Source organism: Larus michahellis, chromosome 1 (assembly GCF_964199755.1).
Source record: "Larus michahellis chromosome 1, bLarMic1.1, whole genome shotgun sequence".
NCBI lineage: Eukaryota > Metazoa > Chordata > Aves > Charadriiformes > Laridae > Larus > Larus michahellis.
In genome coordinates, this window is record NC_133896.1 from 139,184,795 (window position 1) to 139,204,694 (window position 19,900).

The 19,900-nt window shown below is 38.5% G+C and overlaps 1 protein-coding gene across 6 annotated transcripts in view; it reads left to right on the top strand.

The window, feature by feature from the left end:
- Window positions 1-19,900, top strand: part of AP1S2 (adaptor related protein complex 1 subunit sigma 2) — a 36,822-nt gene that overhangs the window by 1,504 nt on the left and 15,418 nt on the right. For all 6 annotated transcript variants that reach the window (XM_074605853.1, XM_074605870.1, XM_074605842.1 and 3 more), the window contains exons 2-4: window positions 121-299; window positions 9,648-9,756; window positions 10,721-10,858. In XM_074605853.1, coding sequence (XP_074461954.1) covers window positions 121-299; window positions 9,648-9,756; window positions 10,721-10,858 — 426 coding nt within the window. The remainder of the gene's footprint in view (window positions 1-120; window positions 300-9,647; window positions 9,757-10,720; window positions 10,859-19,900) is intronic.

Consider the following 19,900-nt stretch of genomic DNA (forward strand, 5'->3'; position numbering starts at 1 on the left):
CGTAATCTAGTTAGGGTTTTGGATGGCTGTCTTGCTTCCTGTTTGGTTTTCCTCACAGAAATCTTTTTAGAACTGAGAGACTGAGATTAATTATTTCTTTTCCTCCTTCTAATTCAACAGATGCAGTTTATGTTGCTTTTTAGTCGCCAGGGGAAACTGAGACTCCAGAAGTGGTATGTCCCATTATCTGACAAAGAAAAGAAGAAAATCACAAGGGAACTTGTTCAAACAGTATTAGCCCGCAAACCGAAAATGTGCAGCTTCCTGGAATGGAGAGACCTGAAGATTGTCTACAAAAGGTTGTTCTGTCTCACTAACCTTGTAATTGCCATACATCACAAACAGCGTAATAAGTAACAAGAAAATAATGAAGGTTGATTTTTTCTTTTTTTTCTTTTCTTCCCTCCCTCTGCTGGTTATGGAGAAGACTGACTTTTCCCTTGAATCTAATTTGATAACCAAGTGTAGGAATCATTCATGTGTGGAAAATCACTCATGCATTTAGAAATGCGCTGAAGAAAAAAAAATGAGGTTTCCTTCTACTTTCATAAGGAGTGGTGGTTCTTGGTTCTCTGTTTAGATTCACACAGTACGTAAATGTGTACAAATAAGTGTGTAAGATTTAATAGGTGATAAAGAAAACCTAAATTTTTTAAACAGTTACCTCAGGAAGTGACTTCATAAATCACCTGCAAATGCAACTTGCTTTTAAAGTCTGATAGAAATAAGGAAATAATCCTTTCAGAGTGCCTAGTTTGTTTTTTTGTTGTTTATTTCATTAATTATTATTATTTTGTTATGGATACAAAAAGGCATTTCTCCTAATTGAAGAAATCATGACTAGCTTTCTTTTTGTGGAAGCACTGTATAATTTTCTGTGCAATAATTTCATTTATCAGTTGTTCCCTAACTTTTCTAGGAGTATTTGGCAAGCATTTTTTAGCTTTGTGCTGATCTTTAGAATGTATTACAACACAGCACTGAACATAATTTCCCCGCGAAGAACAGTAACCTTCATTCTGATTTGGTAGGCTGCATCTCTTCCAGCTAAAGCTGGTGCTACGAAACCTGGAGTTATCTCCCTTCCCTAGTTAGTTATAAACTTCAGAACGTTTATGCATTCTTATTTTCTCTTTGAGATGTTAAATAATTTGTGCCCTGTAGTAAATATTGTATCCTCTCTGTAGGTAGGACAGAGAGAACGAGCTGAAATTAAGTTTGTAACTCTTTTCCATTGTACCAAATGGGTAGAATCAAAAACGTTTAGGTAAGTTTTAAGTCCTGGTTTCATATATACATCAGTGCATGTAACATTGTGCACATAAATGTTACCAGTCTATCTAATGCATGTAGTTCTTTAACACAAGGAGAAGGAAAGAGGAGGAACAAAGCGTAAGGCTGCGCTTAAGAAAAGCGTACCCAATTTTACTTCTGCCTCTCAGTTTCCTCACAAAACTTGCTGTAAGTAGCTGTAGACAAACTTGCTGAAATGCTTTGTGTGCTCCCTTAAGCAATACTGCCTGCTCTTTTATACTTTTAAATACTGCTCTTTTAGCTGGGCTTTTGGGGGAACTAGATCAGAAAAATTAATCATGAGTAGGCCAGTCTGTTCACTTCCTTGCCCTGTCATGAACAGCAGTAGCTGTTCTGGTGGTTGGTTGATTCCATGCACCTGCCCCCCCCCCCCCCCAATCTATTTATTATTGTTAACAACTACTTGTCATGTTCTTTTGTGTCTAGGGAACTGGTGGAAATTTGAGTATGACTGAATTGCTGAAAGTTGTGGTGTTTGCTCATCTCAGTAGTGTGCTGTGGGTCCTGTGGTCAAGGAGAATGAAGAAGTTTGCTGGGAGATGCATCTAGACCATTTTGGGCTGGATGTAGACTGCAGTCCATCTGCTAGACTGCTGATGTGCACAGCTGACTGCGGTAGCTTATTTCAGTGTCTGCAAACCAATCTGACACAGTTGGCCTATGACATCTTGCTGAAGATAAGCTTGTATCAAGCTAGTGAACATCTCAGTTCCTGTTTTACTTTTGCTTTTTTGGCAAGTTTCATAAGGCTAAAAACATCACCAGAAGGACTGGGTATAAGAGGTGATAGTTTACATTCCTGCATCTGATGACAATAACAGCTTTTAGGTTGTTCCATCCATGGAACCAATCATGACACCATAATTAAAGTTGATGAGTACCAACTTTGAGAAGAGAGATGGTGGGTCAAAAGTAGATAATCCCAAGAAGACAACCATAATAGTCAAAGTCTTAATACTTCCTGAAAGGTGGGTGTCTAAAAGAGCAACGCACCTGCAGCAACCTTGTGGGGTTTGTGAAATTGCAAAAAGTGCTCCCAATTGCTAGCAGACAGAAGGCTCTTGAGCATCTCTACTAAGATATCTTCTTGTCTTATCTATTATTGGGAAGACTCTCAAAACTCCTGGTGCAATTGTTTTCCAATTTAAGCTATAAAAGTATATACATAGCGCATACGCATTGTGTGTGTATTGCTATTATAAGTCTTAGATTGCTGAAATTGATGTGCTATTCTTGTTTTTAGAGTGTATTTACTGTCAATTTGTAAGAGAGAATTGACCTACATATTGTGACTCAAAGAATGGTTGGCATTATTAGAAGTATACTCAAGGGTTTCATTGATGTACCTTTTTGCAAGAACAGAATGAACTCAAATGCAAAACTGGCAAGCCAGTAGCTTTTGCTGCCTTCTGATACTTAACATTTATCAAGAAAGCTGGATTATTTTGATTAGCCTCCTTAGCTCTGTAGCATTTCGTCCTTATAGGACGTTTTCTGAATGACGCATTTTTCTAGAACTAGGTGTTTTAAAATCCATCTTGAAGGTGTGTGACTAACTTTTATTTTCTTTGGTTTCATACATGTAGCATCGATAATGGTTACAAAATAGAGTCAGTTGTTGCCTTCTTAAGTTGTTTGGTGTTTTTTTTGTTTGTTTTTGTTTTGTTTTGGGTTTTTTTTAGTGCTACAAAACTTAGGTGGACAGGTGCCCTGCTTTTGACATGAGAATTTCATGAATTGGGATGTATGTATTCTGTAGCTGGTTTGGAAGAGTTTTTCAGGATGGTAGACACCAGAAGATTGAAAAATTATTTGAGTTTCTAACTTCAAGAGACAAATAGAGATTTGAAGTGACTTGCTGAGGAAAAAAAAGAAGAAATTCAAGTATGGGAAGCTAACAACAATTGCACTTTATGAAAATAGAGTAGGAATCATCTTGCAGACAGCTGATTAGAAACTTAGCAAACACAATTAATGATCGCTCTTCATATTTTGTCATTTTAAAAACTAACTGGAGTGATATTGGAGCATATAGGATAGAAGTTCATGCAGCTTTCCCCTTGTGACAGGGACATGTGTTAAATGTTAACACTTCTAATATTACTAGAAAATAAAACTTAAGGTAGAATGTGATTTTTTTTTTTTCCTCTTTTTTCTCTTTGAAGATCTTAACTGTTCACTATTTTAGCTTCTGACGGTATTAGTTATTTTCCTTGTGTGGTATATTGCGATCAAAACAAGAAATTGCAGAATAACTGATTTTTATGTAAATTTTACTTTGTTAGCATTTGGTTAACTGAGATCGTGGGACTTGGTTATTTTGACTGGTAATTTGATTAAGGATTGTGGCTTTGTTTTTATATGTCAATTTGGAACTGTGTTTGCAGTATGAAGTTATAAAACTGTCATAGCTTGTACTGCCCTTAATGTTGTGACAATCATCTTTTAATTTAACATAAAGTAACCATAATCATAGGTTAAGCTAAAGACTTACGGAAAAATAAGATTTTAAACTTTATTTTTGCCCTCCCCCATTGAAAGAAACAGTGAAAGAGATCATTCTGCAAGTGGTGTGCCTCTTAGCTCAAAGTATTTTGAACCTAAGATGCAGTCATGTGGCTAGTGGTATGTGCCTGTTAGTTGACGTCCCTATCTTTATGTAGATCTTAACTGCTAGTTTTATTTGTTAAAAATGTTACTGTGGTGTTGATTAGGTGGCTCTGTAAAACTGACTGAATGCAATGATTATAGTAAATTAAGTACTTGGATTTGGTTATTTTAACGTGATCAAGTCCTCTTTGTACAGAATTTGAGTTCATGCGGCACGAGGAGGACCTCCAGCACTAAGAAGCAGCAGTGTTTTCATAGAGGATTAACAGTACCAAGCTTTTGTTCATTTCTAAAACTACTGGGGGGAAGTAGCCTTGCTGAAACAAGAAACTGTAAAAGAAAATGCTTATCTTGGGTAGTGTTATTGTTGTTGATTTCGGTATCTTTGACTGAACAGTGATGGATCTGCCTGTCCTAGAGTCTCAGAACTTACTGTTTTATTAAAGAAATGTGTAAGTTTTTTGGAAGAGGGGAAAAAAAAAGATCTTTTGCCAAGCAGTAGTCCTTGGGCTACTTGCAGTAGTCCCAGATGTCACTGGGTCAGCTATGGTAAACTATCACCAAATTCCAGATTCTTGGGCTCCCTTAAGCACCTTTCTGCCTTTTAAAGGCAGCTTGGTTGTCATTTGCAGTTCAGCTCTGCTCTTGCCAAAGCCTGTAGGCTTTTAATTTCTGCCGTTAGAATCTACATACAATGTGACTTGGATGCTGACAGTCTTAGGACTTGCAGCTTGTGGTGACAAACTTCCATGGATGATTTCAAGCAGTTGTTCTCTCATCTAGAAGGAGAATACCGCTGAACTGTTAGGATTTGCAGGTTATGCTCTGCCCACAGCAACCTGATCCCCCAGCAGAATTACTGAACCTGGCTGTGAGCAGAGTAGTAGCAGAGAACTCTGCTGAAGCATTGTCTGCCAGTTGTGAGGCTTCCCACTACTGAACTAGTGCAACTGTTGGGGGCAGATTCGTGAATTTCTCTTTCCTTCCACAAAAAAACCCTAAGGTTATCTATCTGAAGGCAGGGATTTGTATGAGTATGTATACCTCCTGTGTTTCCCTTTTGTTCTTTTATTCCATGTTATGTTCTTAAGTGATTTTTCTAAACTGTTTTGGCCCCCTTTCTGGCGAGTGGAGGATGTTTATCATAAAGTATTTCCCTAAATGAGTATGAGCGGCTGGTTTGGGGCTGAAGGTTCTGTTACTAATGCCTACTGAGAATTGCGCCCCCCCCGCCATTGCAGTAGGAATAAATAGAGCAGAATGTTTCTTCCAGACTTCACTACATTTGCTTCTGTGCGATGTGGCATACTTTACATACATACAGGATTTGCCTTTTCATTGGGTATATATGAAAGACAGGTTTCTGTCAGGGTCATTAGGAAAAAAGTGCCTCTGCAGAGCGGAAAACAGTACAGTAATCTACTTGTCTTTGTATGGACATTCTCCATGTAGGCTATATGTGGACACTTTTTTCTGAAGCCCCGGCCTGCAGAGAAAAAAAAAAAGTATAAACTATTTCGTTTGAGAAATTGGGTCTGAAGAAAGGTATACCTTTGTAGTATGCTCATGACCTTTGCAGTGATGGCTGACTTGTGTATACTTTTCTGCTATTTGCCATGTAGGCTTATTGAATCTGCATTTGTTTTCTTTTATTGATTAGTGATCCGTTAGTCATGGTTGCTACTTAAAAAATGCTTTGAAAAATATTCTTTGCATATAATGATAGATAGCCAGGCCTCCATTTTGTGTTAAGCCCACTGAATAGTTTTTGTTTCTTGATATTCTTTCTCCAACACTGCAGTTGGCAGAACTTGAATGTGTAGTCTACTCATTAGCTGCCAAATAAAGTCTTTCGAAAGTATATTTTCTTTTAAATGACCACTTTCCAGGAAAGTATTTCATGTTAGGTAGTCTCCCTCTCCTTCCCTTCTGCCCCTCTCTTCTCCCCTCTTTTTTTGGGGTATTTGCATAAAATAGTTGTGTGCATCAAAAGAGACTCTTCAGTAATAGGGAGGCACAAAAGGAATGTCCTATGTGGATAAATTTCAAATATTTGAGTCAAATTTGATTTGAATAAGGCCTGCTGGTATGTGATTCAACTTGTGTTTAAGCACTGTAAGGGAACAGCTTAACTACACTTCATCATAATCAGTGCTGCTCATCTGAATATGAATCACATAATAGTTTGGGTTGGAAGGGAGCTTTAAAGGTCATCTAGTCCAAACCCCCCTGCAATGAGCAGGGATGTCTTCAACTAGATCATGTTGCTCAGAGCCCCGTCCAACCTGACCTCGAATGTTTCCAGGGATGGGGCATCTACCACCTCTCTGGGCAACCCGTGACAGTGTTTCACCACCCTCATTGTAAAAAAAATTTCTTCTTATATCTAGTCTAAATCTATCTTCTTTTAGTTTAAAGCCATTACCCCTCATCCTATCGCAACAGGCCCTGCTAAAAAGTTTGTCCCCATTTTATAAGCCCTCTTTGTAGTACTGGAAGGCTGTTATAAGGTCTTCCTGGAGCCTTCTCTTCTCCAGGCTGAACAACCCCAACTCCCTCAGCCTGTCCTCATAGGAGAGGTGCTCCAGCCCTCTGATCATTTCCATGGCCCTCCTCTGGACCCGTTACAACAGGTCCATGTCCTTCTTATGTTGGGGACTCCAAAGCTGGATGCAGTACTCCAGGTGGGGTCTCACCAAAGCAGAGTAGAGGGGCAGAATCACCTCCTTTGACCTGCTGGCCCCCACTTCTTTTGATGTGGCCCTGGATATGGATGGCCTTCTGGGCTGTGAGCGTACACTGTCAGCTCATCTCCATGTTTTCATCCACCAGTATCCCCAAGTCGTTCTCAGCAGGGCTGCTCTCAATTCCATCATCCCCCAGCCTGTGTTGATACTGGGGGTTATTCTGATGGAGATGCAGGACCTTGAACTTGGCCTTGTTGAACCTCATGAGGTTCACATGGGCCTACTTCTTGAGCTCGTCCAGTTCCCTCTGGATAGCATCCTGTCAGGTGTGTCAGCCGCACTGCTCAGCTTGGTGGCATCTGCAAACTTGCTGAGGGTGCACTCAATCCCACTGTCTATGTCACTATGAAGATATGAAACAGCACTGGTCCCAATACAGACTTGTGAGGGACACACTTGTCACCAGTCTCCATGTGGACACTGAGCAGTTGACCACTACCCTCTGGATGCGACCATCCAACCAATTCCTCATCCACTGAACAGTCCACACATCAAATCCATATCTCTACAACTTAGAAGGATGTTGTGGGGGACTGTGTCAAAGGCCTTACAGAAGTCCAGACAGATGACATCTGTAGCTCTTCCCTTGTCCGCTGATGTAGTAACTGCATCATAGCAGCCTACTAGGTTGGTCAGGTGGGACTTGCCCTTGGTGAAGCCATGCTGGCTGTTTTGAGTCACCTCCCTGTCCTCCATGTGCCTTAGCATAGCTTCCAGGAGGATCTGTTCCATGGTATTTCCAGGCACAGAGATGAGGCTGACAGGTCATTAGTTCACAGGGTCCTCCTTTCTGCTGTTTTTAAAAATGCGTGCAGTGTTTCCCTTTTTCTGGTCACTGGGTACTTCACCTACTGCAGTGACTTCAAATATCATGGAGAGTGGCTTGGCAACTACATCAGCCCATTCCCTCAGGACTCTGGGGTGCATCTAATGAGGTGCCATAGATTTCTGTATGTTCAGGTTCCTTAGGTGGACATGATCAGGACCTGATTTTCTCTTACAGTGGGAGGGTCTTTTCTCCCCCAGTCCCTGCTTTGCGGTCCATCCACTCAAGAGGTGTGAGAAGAGAGGCCGACAGTGAAGACTGGCAAAAAGTTGTTCAGTACCTCAGCCTCCTCCTTGTCCTTTGTTACCAGTTTGCCAGTCCTGTTCATCAGGGGGGCTGCACCTTCTTTGACCTTCCTTTTCTGGCTGAAGAAAGCTTTGTTTAGATGGATTTGGCCTGAGTGCTGATAACTAGTGTAAATGTCAAGTAATGTGCCAAAGCTCTTTTTTTTTTTCTACAATGAAATACAATAACATGGAGTTCGACTTATAAATTCCTCATTAGGTGTGAAAATGTTTTTTTCTTTATAGTATCGCTTTCCAATACTTATTGGAAATAAAAGTAGCTTTGTCTAAAAGACACCTTATACAGATTGAATCTTGCGAGCTACTACAATGACTGTAAATGTCCTTGAATTGGTGAGGCACAAACACAGCAGTGTAAAATCAAAAGAACTGTGCTTATATAGAACTTCTGATGAACTGACTAATCATGATGGTGAAGAGATGCAAGAGCAAGGGAATTAAAGTGTTAAGTGCTTCAATGGAGGTGTCTTCCTCTCTTTCTCCCCCATCACGTTTTATGTTAGGATGGAAATAAGTTGTAGGCAATATTTTTTTTTATTATAGTTTAAAACTTCTGAATACGAGCTGTTCTGATCAGTTGTTCATGATGAACCAATAGCAATTTGACTCAGCTAGAGCAGAGTGTGAGGGGACTTTCATGTCATAAATGATGACATGAAGTGTCTGGGAGACAAATTTGAACATACTACAAAATACAAGGTTTTTTGCAGGACTTCTAGCCAAAATCCCTGACTATTTCTTTGGGGACGTATGAAGTCCCAGCTGATAAAATACGTGTAACCTTTAAAAAGGTTTATGTGTTTCTGTGTATCGTAAAAAAATACCCATCTTAAACTTGGCATTCACATTTGAATGATTTCTTTTTAAATAGGGCTGGCTACTCAAAGAGTTCTTAATGTGGCCAGTTGTCCTCTCTAAACAGGCAAAAAAAAGCTGTTTCTGGTTCATGTAAACTGTCAGTTACAACAGGTGTTATTTGAAATCTCATTTGTGCCATGTGTGTCTGTATGGCATATGGTTTTGGCACTTTAGAAAAGACTAAATGTTTTTTTCAGCCTTCATTCCTGTTTTGTTTTGCATCATCTTTTTTAAACATGACTTGAACAAGCATATGGTAGCACACAATAGAATTGGACGGTCGTTTTGTTAAAGTGGAACTCAAGATTATATCTGAAGTAAAGATCATCTCTTATCTTCCAGGGTGGAAGTGCATTGCTAGAAATTAGCTGATGGCCTCTCATTAGTCTGCTACCAGAACAGTTGGTAGTGATTGAGTTGTTGACTTAATAGCAATTGGGGTATATGACATTACTGTTAGTTTTGGAGTTTGCAATTTGTTGCGACTCCGACAGTTTGAAGTTGGCATTTGTTAAATTCTCTGTAAAGATAAATCCATTTATCTTTCCCAAGGCATTTTCTATAGTTTTTATTATCTCTGTGTGGTAGCTTGTGTGATACAAATCTAAGATTGAATCTGTTGATTAGTATACCAGTGTTTGGATGTTACAGATAGTAGAGACAATATCTTGCCTCAGAACTCTGCCAGAAGGCCAAAAAATCAAATACATTTCCTTTTCCGGCCACTTTTTAGGCTAATTGAATTCCATCATCAAAAGGATGGTAAAGACTGAAGTCTTGCTTGACTCAAGGAGGCAGATCCCTTTTGTATACGCATATGTCTGCTGGTCTTTCAGTCATTCTTTGGTAGAACTTGCATGGTTGTTGATTTAGAGTAACAGTGTGGTAAACTTGAGTATGAAAGACTGCTGAGAAGGTAATATATCTCAAGTGCATTCACTTTGCTTGTGTTCTTCTGCTAACGCCAGGATTATATTGTTGTTACAGATACGCAAGCCTCTATTTCTGCTGTGCTATTGAAGATCAGGACAATGAACTAATAACTCTGGAAATAATTCATCGCTATGTAGAACTTCTTGACAAGTATTTTGGCAGTGTAAGTTAGTAATTAGTTTTTAATTTTTATAGATTCACAGTCTCTTTACATTATGTCATTTTGTTTTATGCCTGCAGCACTTTTAAAAAACATCATCAATTAGCTGTTGAAAAGGTGTATGTAACACATTTTATGTTGCTTGCTTGGCCAAACTAAACTAATAGTTGTCTATATAAATGTTAAAATGCAAAATTAAATTACTAATTTGGGAGAAGAACTGCTATTAATCTGGTGTTAATTGCCTGTATTTATTTCATTTTGTAGTAGTCTCAGCTGAGGTCAGATAAAATCTTACCCTTAGCTTGCTGTCTAGGCACCCAGCTTTCTTCTCCCTGGCACTGCTCTAGTGTGTGAGCCCTTTTTATATCTGCTTACGAAAGAGGCAGTTGGTTGTTAACTATTAGGAGGGGTAAGGAAAGAAAAGGCAGACATCTGCTTACCCAGATAGCAAACACAAACAACTGTACATAAGCACTTTTAGAAAAACTGCTGCTCATCCTTCTGGTTTCCTAGTCCTTCTGACTAGGAAATACACAGGACAAATAAGAAATTTGAGATTGTGTTTTCAAATTTTTCTGTAAGATTGCATGATCTGCCCTTGGATATTGCAGGCAAGAAGAGAACTTTAATTAGGGATATTCTCTTGCCTCATGAAGAGCCACGTCAGATTGACAGCTGTGAAATGAACCCTTTTTAACAATGAAAATGATTGTCAAAGAGCTTTCTATAACTGTTTTTAACTCAAGCAAAGAAAAGATTTTTCATTCATTTTTTTCTCAAAGGACTGATTTTCTTTTCTTTTTTTTCTTTTTCTTGTTGCCCCACTTAAAAGGTTTTAGTGTGAGTCCAACATCTTGATTTGGTGAAGTTTGGTGAAGCTGTGAACAAATTAAGTTTTGTGAGGCAGTGTACTTCAATAGATAGGATTGTCTCATTTTGTAATAATGCTTGATGTTCCTTTTAGGTATGTGAACTTGATATCATCTTCAATTTCGAAAAAGCCTATTTCATTCTGGATGAGTTCCTTTTAGGAGGGGAGGTTCAGGAGACTTCCAAGAAAAATGTTCTCAAAGCCATTGAACAGGCAGATCTTTTACAGGAGGTAAGCAAATTCAACTTCTATGGCCTAAGTAGCAGCATGTTGGGCTGTGACTAGAAAAAGCTTCTGTATCTCTAAACTTGTAGAAGATGCTTTTTGCATGCTTAGCATGTAGTTTCTAGTTAGTTTTCCTAATTGTGCAATATGGCGATGTTATCTGCTCTTTTCATTTTGTTTGGCATGTGTATATTGTAACCTACTGTGATTTTACGTTTTGCTAGAAATGCAAGTGGTTGTCTTATGTGTATACCTAGATAATTATAGTTCATGCTGCTTTAACTTAGCTTCGTTCATGTGTCTTTCATTTCTTCTTTTTATTAATCAACCATTAGTATTTTGTTGTACCTGATGCATGTTCACTTCTTTACTGTTTCATTGCTGAAATCCAGAAGCTAGACTCTCTTCTTTGAGACACATTCAGGTATAGTTCTTATTCTAAAGACCTGCCTTTCTGCTATAGGTTGCTTATTCTGGCACATTTCTGTCTTTTAAGTTGACAAAGCAGTAATAGTAGTGCCATAGAAACATACTGAATAAAGTATAAGAACACTTGTTTCTTCACTTTGAATGCTTTTGTTGTCCGCTACTAACCTTGAAGAAAGACAGACGTTGCATGTCTACCATTTTTCTTTGGAAAACGTTTGATGGAAAGGGGTTCAATGGTATATAAAATGGTCCCCACGTTTCTCCCTCCTATGCTGTGTTGTTGTTTGGTTTTGTCCGTTTTTTGTTTGTTTTTTCTTTTTTTTACTTAATTGCTGTAGTCTTGAGGTCAGTGTTAAGGTCCTTGAATGTCTAAATGGAAGTCACAAAATTCTGTTATGCTGGGGGAATCATCAGTCTTGTGTGGAACTTACAGTTTAATAGGGAACATACAGCGGAACAGGGAGCAGTGGTACATACAGTTTAACAGGGATTATGAACTTTATTTTTTTTAAATGTACTGAGGTTCACCAGTAAGGTTCTATAGAAATGTTCTTGTCTATCAACAGCTAGTTAGTGTCATGAACAAGGTCAGCCATTACACACAGATTTGCTACCCTATTTTTCTAGGAAGGAAATACATGCACTTATTTACCGCTTGTGTTCTGATGCAGTTTTCGTTGAGTTTGTCTTTACTCTTTGAAGGAATTATCTTAACCAGAAGTCCTGTTGAAGTTTACAAAGAGCGGGGGGAAATAATCCATTTATTCTCTTAAAACCTTTTGCTCTTCTTTGTATGAAAACAGATGTAATGGATTAGTTATCTCTTCCAGTTTGTCTCCTACAAATGCACAGTTAACTATACATGAAATAGAATTACTGTGTTTTTTCCTCATTCTCACTGGTTTGGAATTTTATTTTCAGCATTTTCTTAGAGCTCTCCTAAAGCAAAAATGCATTCTACCTCTAGGAATTAATTACTCATTTTCCTATGCAAACAACTAGCATTCTCATTTTACACTTAATATAATTTCAAGTTAAACATTTTATGCAAAAGGAAGTACATCTTTTTCAATGGGAGACTTTTCCCTTGCCCTTATAGCTTTACTCGGATTGCCCTTCCTTTCCTCATCTCTATGAGATTCTCTGTTCTGTCAAGGTTTATTAAATCTTTTCTGATTAAATGGCAGTGTAACAGTTTATCAAAGCACCACTGAAGTCTTATGTTTGATTATGTTTTTCATTCTTAGTTATATTATACTGACTGTTGATCAAGTATAAAACTACTCTATATATCTGATTTTTAGTTACAAAACCTGTAAAAGTTTGAGTTCATATTTAAATTGGGTTTCCAGTAAAGTTGGACTCTTTCTGCAGAGGTTTGTTTTTGTATCAACTGCTGCTATGTGCATGTTGACTTTGAAGAGGTTTGTTAAAATAACAGTTTGTCACAACTGGAGAATTTTTGTACTTTCAGTTAATTTCTGCGTCCCAGAATATTTCAAAGCTACCAGAATGAAATGTGGTTTGATTCCAAAAGCAAACTATTTCTAGCAGGGTGGTTGTGTATTTGTGTTTTGACCCTGTCAGATTCGAATTATGTGCAACAAAAGGACTTTTATTTGGCCCTGAATACTCATATTGCCTAATTTAAAAATTATTAATCGGTGTTGAATACACAGCATTATTAATTAGTAACGCTACGTACATTAATGTATGAAGCACCGTAAAGATTAAAAGCTGTACAGAATACTTACACAAAGGAAAATCATTACAAATACATTAAGTGGCTATTTGTGTGATGTTTAAAAAAAAATATGCAGAGGCATAAATTGCTGAATAGTGAATTAGTTCTTAAGAGCCTTGCCTACTTGTATTGTCTGTGGCAGTTTTCCAGGACGTGCTTCTGTTTCTGAGCACCTACTTCAGTTTGTCATTAAGCTCTTGGAGCTGTGCAGTCCACTTGCTAACTGCGAGAGTTCTTGTGACTGACATACTAACTTTTTAAGCCTTGTTCACTTTCACTTTCTTCTTAGCTCTTCAATAATGTGCTCAGTTCATATATTCATTCCCTATTCGCCCCCATTTATTACCACCTGATAACTTACCAATAGTCAGTTCTCAATACTGTGTTATCCATATGAATGGTAGTAAAACCTAATTATTACAGTGCTTCCATGCTTCATTGTAAATCTATTGCTAGAAATACTTCTGTTCAAAAGAATGCTGTCATGTGTCTTGTTTGATAATTTTATGTCTTGTTTGCTATAGAAATTTTAAATACTTAACTAGTGATTACAAAGGCATGCATTTCTGAAAAGGTGGCTTTTTTGTTTGTGGGAACAACTCAATTACACTGCAAGAAGAAAATTAGCAGATGCAGTATGTTGTTGCATGAGTTACATACGTGTGTGGAACAGCTAAAAGATAATCCTGTGCATGATTTCATGACACGTAATTTTTTTTAACGCATGAAACTGGCAACAAAATACATTCTATGGAAAAGAGCGTATCTGATTTTTTTCAGTTAAAAGTTTAGTTGTTGTGGTTTTATGTGATGGTCCAAATAATTCAGTGTGGTGCTTGGAAGTTCATGGGCATTCACTGTTACTAAAATCAAGGAGTTGATAATTCTCACATCTAAACCAGGCAGTTATGTATATATTTAAAAGCAAAACTATACAGACTTGCTCATCTTCATTTGAAGTAGAAAAAAGTTCCTAAATTTTGCCTTTGAGTGGAAATTCTTTTTGTTATTCAACCTGTGTAATTTTTATAAAAGTATTTCACAAATTATCCCCATTTTGTCCACCACTGTTCTTTTGTAGGGTGTGTATGTATTCTTTTAGTAGTTCATTGCAGAACATTTAAAACATTTTAAAATATATTTTTTTGGAAGCGATATCTCAACAAAAAGGCCAGTGGATCTATTGACAAATTGCACTTGTTTCCATCACTATTTTAGTAATGATCAAAAATTTAAAAGCTATGTGAATGTTTTTTCTTAGGCTCTTCCAGTTTGTCCTCAGGTAGTATCTACTAGTCCTTCTACATGCAAAATAACAGTTACGCTATCAGTTAACCTTATTTCCTTTGCTATTTCAAGGCCTCGCTTCATCCTGTATCCAGAAGGGTGCTTAAATTGTTAATGTCAGCTGGCTTGTGCTAGATGCTTAGGGTTGCTATGTAGACCTAAGGTTTTCATTTTAGAATGAGTATCTTTGGAAAAGAAAATTTGGTGAGTTTCCTATATATGCCATGAAAATTTGTTTTCTTGGAGATGAAATATGCTAATTGGAAACTGTAGATTTGAAGGTGTGCATAGTAGTGGAGAGATGGTATTAGGTTATCCTTGAGATACGACAAAATAAAGGAATGTCAGTGTTAGCAATGACAGATCCCTGATACTTAAGCCTGGAGTAGGTGTGAGTATAAGGTTTTTTGTCTGGTTTAGGAAGCAGCCTTTGTAACAACCTGTTTCTTACTAGTCCCCTGAGAAACTTAACCATAATTAATGCAATTAATCCAGTCTTCACTTAGTGTTAGCTCTTAAACATAGACTGCTGAAATAGACTGCCTTCCTAAGTTGGCAGCGACATTATTTGCCCTGGCTATACCTGTATTTCTCTCAATGTGAAACGAATGAATAACGAGGTCTTTATTATGATGGAGATCTGACTGCTTTGATTGCAGTCTGTTCTTCATGTGTAACTTCTGGCTTGGTTTCAAGTAGTCATGTTGGTCAGTCAGTTTAAGACTGCAGTTCTTAAGACATGTATGTGCTTGATTTTATGCACAGATAATGATGTGTAATTACAGTGTAGAAGGTATGTGTGGGGAGCTATAAGAGTTACCATGAATGAGAAAGGGCAATGTTGTTAGTTCATTACTTACGGATTAGGAAATGGCTACGGATTTTTGTGGATTGGGAATCCCTCACAATTTGTAGAAGATACAGTAAGTTGTGGTAGTATTTTGGTAGCTGACAGTTTTGTAAAATTAATTTCAGACTTCAGTCCCTGAAGGATGTTGGATATGTAGCAGGAAAGGGGTTATAATGCAGTTGGATTGTTTGATCTTTTGGTTTAAGTGTGAAGTGTAAGCCTTGTCCATTTATATTGAAGGTATTGACTCTGATACATTGATCGAAAATAAAGTGAGCTTGTTTATCGTGTTGGTTCTAGATGTTATTTAAGAACCTGGAATGGAACTATTTCTCATTTTATGTGATAGGTAAAGTCTATATATAAGCAGCATAAATAAGTCCAATTTGTGAATGTACATTCAACATAATTACTTTCTTTTTGAGCTGTTATATGTTTCTCAATTGTGCTCTTCAAAATGTAGGTGCTTTTGAAGTAGTAGGTGAGGAAATGCCTGTGTCTGGAAATTACTTTTTGTAAGATAGTTTAAATGTGAGAGGTAGGTTTTTCCCCCAAGTCTTAGGAATAAAAAGTTGAATTGTTTGTTGTTAAAGGCTGGCATAGTTGTCACAAAAAATATTACTCAAAACCAACATAAAGCATGCTGGGCCTAAGTGAAGAGGTCAGTTGCTTTTGTGTTAATTTTCCCACATCAACTGAACAGTTGATGCACATTGAAAATGGTTATTTTTTGAATGAAGTAAGTCTTGTATACATGCTTAACTACAGTTGTGCTCTATAACATTGTATATATAATATGCTTCACTTTGGAAAAATTTATTTGCACCTTGTCTTAGGAAAATTTGCTTACTTGTTGTTCAGTTATGATAAGGGTTATTCTTGTGGTCATACAAACTACGCTGATTCTTAAATTCAGTGTTCGCAGGATGGAGAGCAAGGAGATACTAATGTTACGAGGTGCTTGATTGTGCGGAACTGTGCAAGTGTGTTATTTCCAAACACGTCAGTTAAAGTTCCAAGGCTTGTCATGCTATCATCTATTTTTTGTGTATGTTTTGTGTTAATTACTTTGCTCTTTGCAGCATTCTGTTCAAGTAAGAAGTGACTTAAAATCTTTAGAACTGCATTCCTGACAAACATATATATATATGTTTATGCCTGTCTTGCTTGTCATTGACTGTACTATAGGCTATTGAGTTTAGAAAATCACTGATAAAACCTGCCAACAGTTTTTTAAGAAGTCATCATGGCTTCATAAATCATAGAATCCTAGAATCATTTAGGTTGGAAAAGACCCTTGGGATCATCGAGTCCAACCATCAACTCCACTCTATGAAGTTCTCCCTTACTCCATATCCCTTAACACCACATCTAAACAAGTCTTAAACACATTCAGGGATGGTGAGTCCACCACCTCCCTGGGCAGCCTATTCCAGTGTCTGACCACTCTTTCTGTGAAGAATTTTTTCCTAATGTCCAGCCTAAACCTGCCCTGCTGCAGCTTGAAGCCATTCCCTCTTGTTCTATCGCTAATTACCTGTGAGAAGAGACCAGCACCAACCTCTCTACAGTGTCCTTTCAAGAGAGTGATGAGGTCTCCCCTCAGCCTCCTCTTCCTCAAACTAAACAGTCCCAGCTCCTTCAATTGCTCCTCATAAGATTTATTCTCCAGGCCCTTCACCAGCTTCGTTGCCCTCCTCTGCACTCGCTCCAGCACCTCGATATCTCTCTTGTATTGAGGTGCCCAGAACTGGACACAATACTCAAGGTGTGGCCTCTCCAGTGCTGAGTACCGGGGGACAATCACCTCCCTCCTTCTGCTGGTCACACTATTTCTAATACAAGCCAGGATGCCATTGGCTTTCTTGGCCACCTGGGCACACTGCTGGCTCATGTTCAGCTGCTTGTCAGTTAGAACCCCCGGGTCCTTTTCTGCCCGGCAGTTCTCCAGCCACACTTCCCCAAGCCTGTAGCGATGCATGGGGTTGTTGTGGCCCAAGTGCAGGACCCGGCACTTGGCCTTGTTGAAGCACATTCCATTAGCATTGGCTCATCGGTCCAATCTATCCAAGTCTCTCTGTAGAGCCTCCCTATCCTCATGTAGATCAACACTCCCGCTTAGCTTCGTGTCATCTGCAAACTTGCTGATGATACACTCTATGTCCTTATCAAGGTCATCACATCATCACATCAATAAAGATGTTAAACAGAAATGGTCCCAACACTGAGCCCTGAGGGACACCACTTGTGACCGGCCGCCAGCTGGATTTAACTCCATTGACCACCACTCTTTGGGACCGCCCATCCAGCCAGTGCTTGATCCAGCAGATCGTACGCTCATCCAGGCCATGAGCCACCAGTTTTTCCATGAGAATTCTGTGGGGGGCAGTGTCAAATGCTTTTCGAAAGTCTAGGTAGACAATGTCCACAGCCTTTGCCTTATCCAATAGACGGGTCATCTTGTCATAGAAGGAGATCAGGTTCGTCAGGCAGGACCTGCCTTTCATAAACCCATGCTGACTAGGCCTGATCCCCTGCTTGTCCATTATATGACTTGTAATGGCACTCAAGATGATCTGCTCCATGACCTTCCCTGCTACTGAGGTCAGACTGACAGGCTTATAGTTTCCTGGATCCTCCTTTCTGCCTTTCTTGTAGGTGGGTGCTACATTTGCTACCCTCCAGTCCATTGGGACCTCCCCAGTTAGCCATGACTTCAGGTAGATCATGGAAAGTGGCTTGGCGAGCACGTCTGCCAACTCTTTCAGCACTCTTGGATGTAACCCATCTGGTCCCAAATGCATAATATAAATTCAGCTGGACTTCAGATGGTATGAACTGTAAGTATACACATAGTCAGGAATCATAGGAACATCACTTCTCTTCGGAACAAACCTTTAAAGACAAGTAGTTGTAAACTTAGTAGTTGGAGACAGGTTTGTAAACCTGGATATCAAAGGTATTTCCATTTTTTTAGTAGGTACTTTTGAACTGTCCTCCTTGTACTGTGGAGTAGGCTTTCCTGCAAATACTTAACAAATCCTACCCTTCTGTTTAAAGCAATAGGAGTCATCTTGAAAAAGTGGCATTAAGTATTCAGGAAGTTATTGTATCATACTTCACCCCCCTCCCATTCTCAGACTGCTTTTTTTTCTGATAACGTAAATATTTTACTGGTCTGTATGTGAGTCATTTGATTCTTTTTTTGAAAAACACAGTTCAGTATCTTAATGGTCTTTGTGAAGTTTCTCGCTTTTCTGGATGGTCATGATGCTTAGGATTTATCGTAGATTGGCAGGCTGTGATTGCTGAATGCTTTAGAAATTCAGTTGTCATTCCAGAAACATGTTACAGAATCACAGAATCGTAGGGTTGGAAGAGGCCTCTGGAGATCATTTAGTCCAACTCCCCTGTCAGAGCAGGGTCACCCAGAGCAGGTTACACAGGAACGCGTTCAGGCGGGTTTGGAATGTCTCCACAGAAGGAGACTCCACCACCTCTCTGGGCAGCCTGTTCCAGTGTTGTCAGATCTTAATCTATCCTTGGCTTTATGAATTGAAAATGATAGAAAGCAGTCTGCTTTTCACCTGAGCAGCTTTTGTGCAGAACTTTAAAATGCCATTTTAGTAAATCTGTCTCCATAATATTCTCCTTTTTTCTGCACTGTTTTGTTTAGCGTGTATGCATGTAAGATGTGAGTAATCTTACTCTATTAAAGAAATCAAAATGCTGATTATAAGTTCTTAAGAATCAACAAGTTGTGAGGAAGGAGTCTTCTGTATAACTATTAAGTATACATTCAGTCAGTTTTGCAAACTGAATCATTAGGAAGTTTCAATTATTAAGTAAGACAAAATAGTATAAGTGGAGTCCTAGCTGTCTGGTAACTATTTAGTTCTGATGTGAATTCTAATACTGATCAACAACATCCACTTCACAAAACTACCTACGAAGTTGATTATTCATTGGTATACTAGCAATCCTTGTAGAATTGTTGAGGGTATATTAAAGGTACACCAAACTACTCATAGATTATCATTCTATTAAGGGTATATTTATTATCTGTACACTGATCTGATAGACTTTTTTCCAGAGATATTCTTCTGTTGCTGTCTGTAGAAGCACTGCATCAGGGTGATACGATGAAAATTTTAGCACTGTTGCATATGCCGTAACGGTTCTCGGGAGCTTAGTCATGTGCTTTTGGTCAACAAACATAGTAAATTCAATGAACAAATGCAGAAGACTGCTTGACTGTAAGGAGTATCTTATCTTCAAAATTAGATGCTATTTCTGAATGAGCACATTAATCTGCATTTTAATACAACATGTTCCCTGAATCTGGCAGAATGCTGAAAAGAGCAATGTTAATGTTTGAACCTTGAGATAGCAAGGAGAAAATTCCATTTTTACTGTGATGTCTGAGATGATGTGTCATGTTGCAGTGCTACTACCCTTTCCTGAAATTCTCACTACCTGTGAAGATGGTTTTAGAACACCACGGAATAGTAGGTGAAAAGAATATGAATGCCCCCAGGAGGTAACCCATTGTGTTTGGGTTTTAGATTCTCATTTCATAGTCTTATCTGGGTATTGTACAGATGTCAGGCACATTGCTGGTATGTGTTTTGGGGCTTTTATTTATTATTTTTAAGGGAGAAGCTATGTTTCTTGTTGCCAAGCTGTCTAGCAACAGTAGTAGTTCTGGTGACGGATATCAAGATGCATTAAAAGTGTA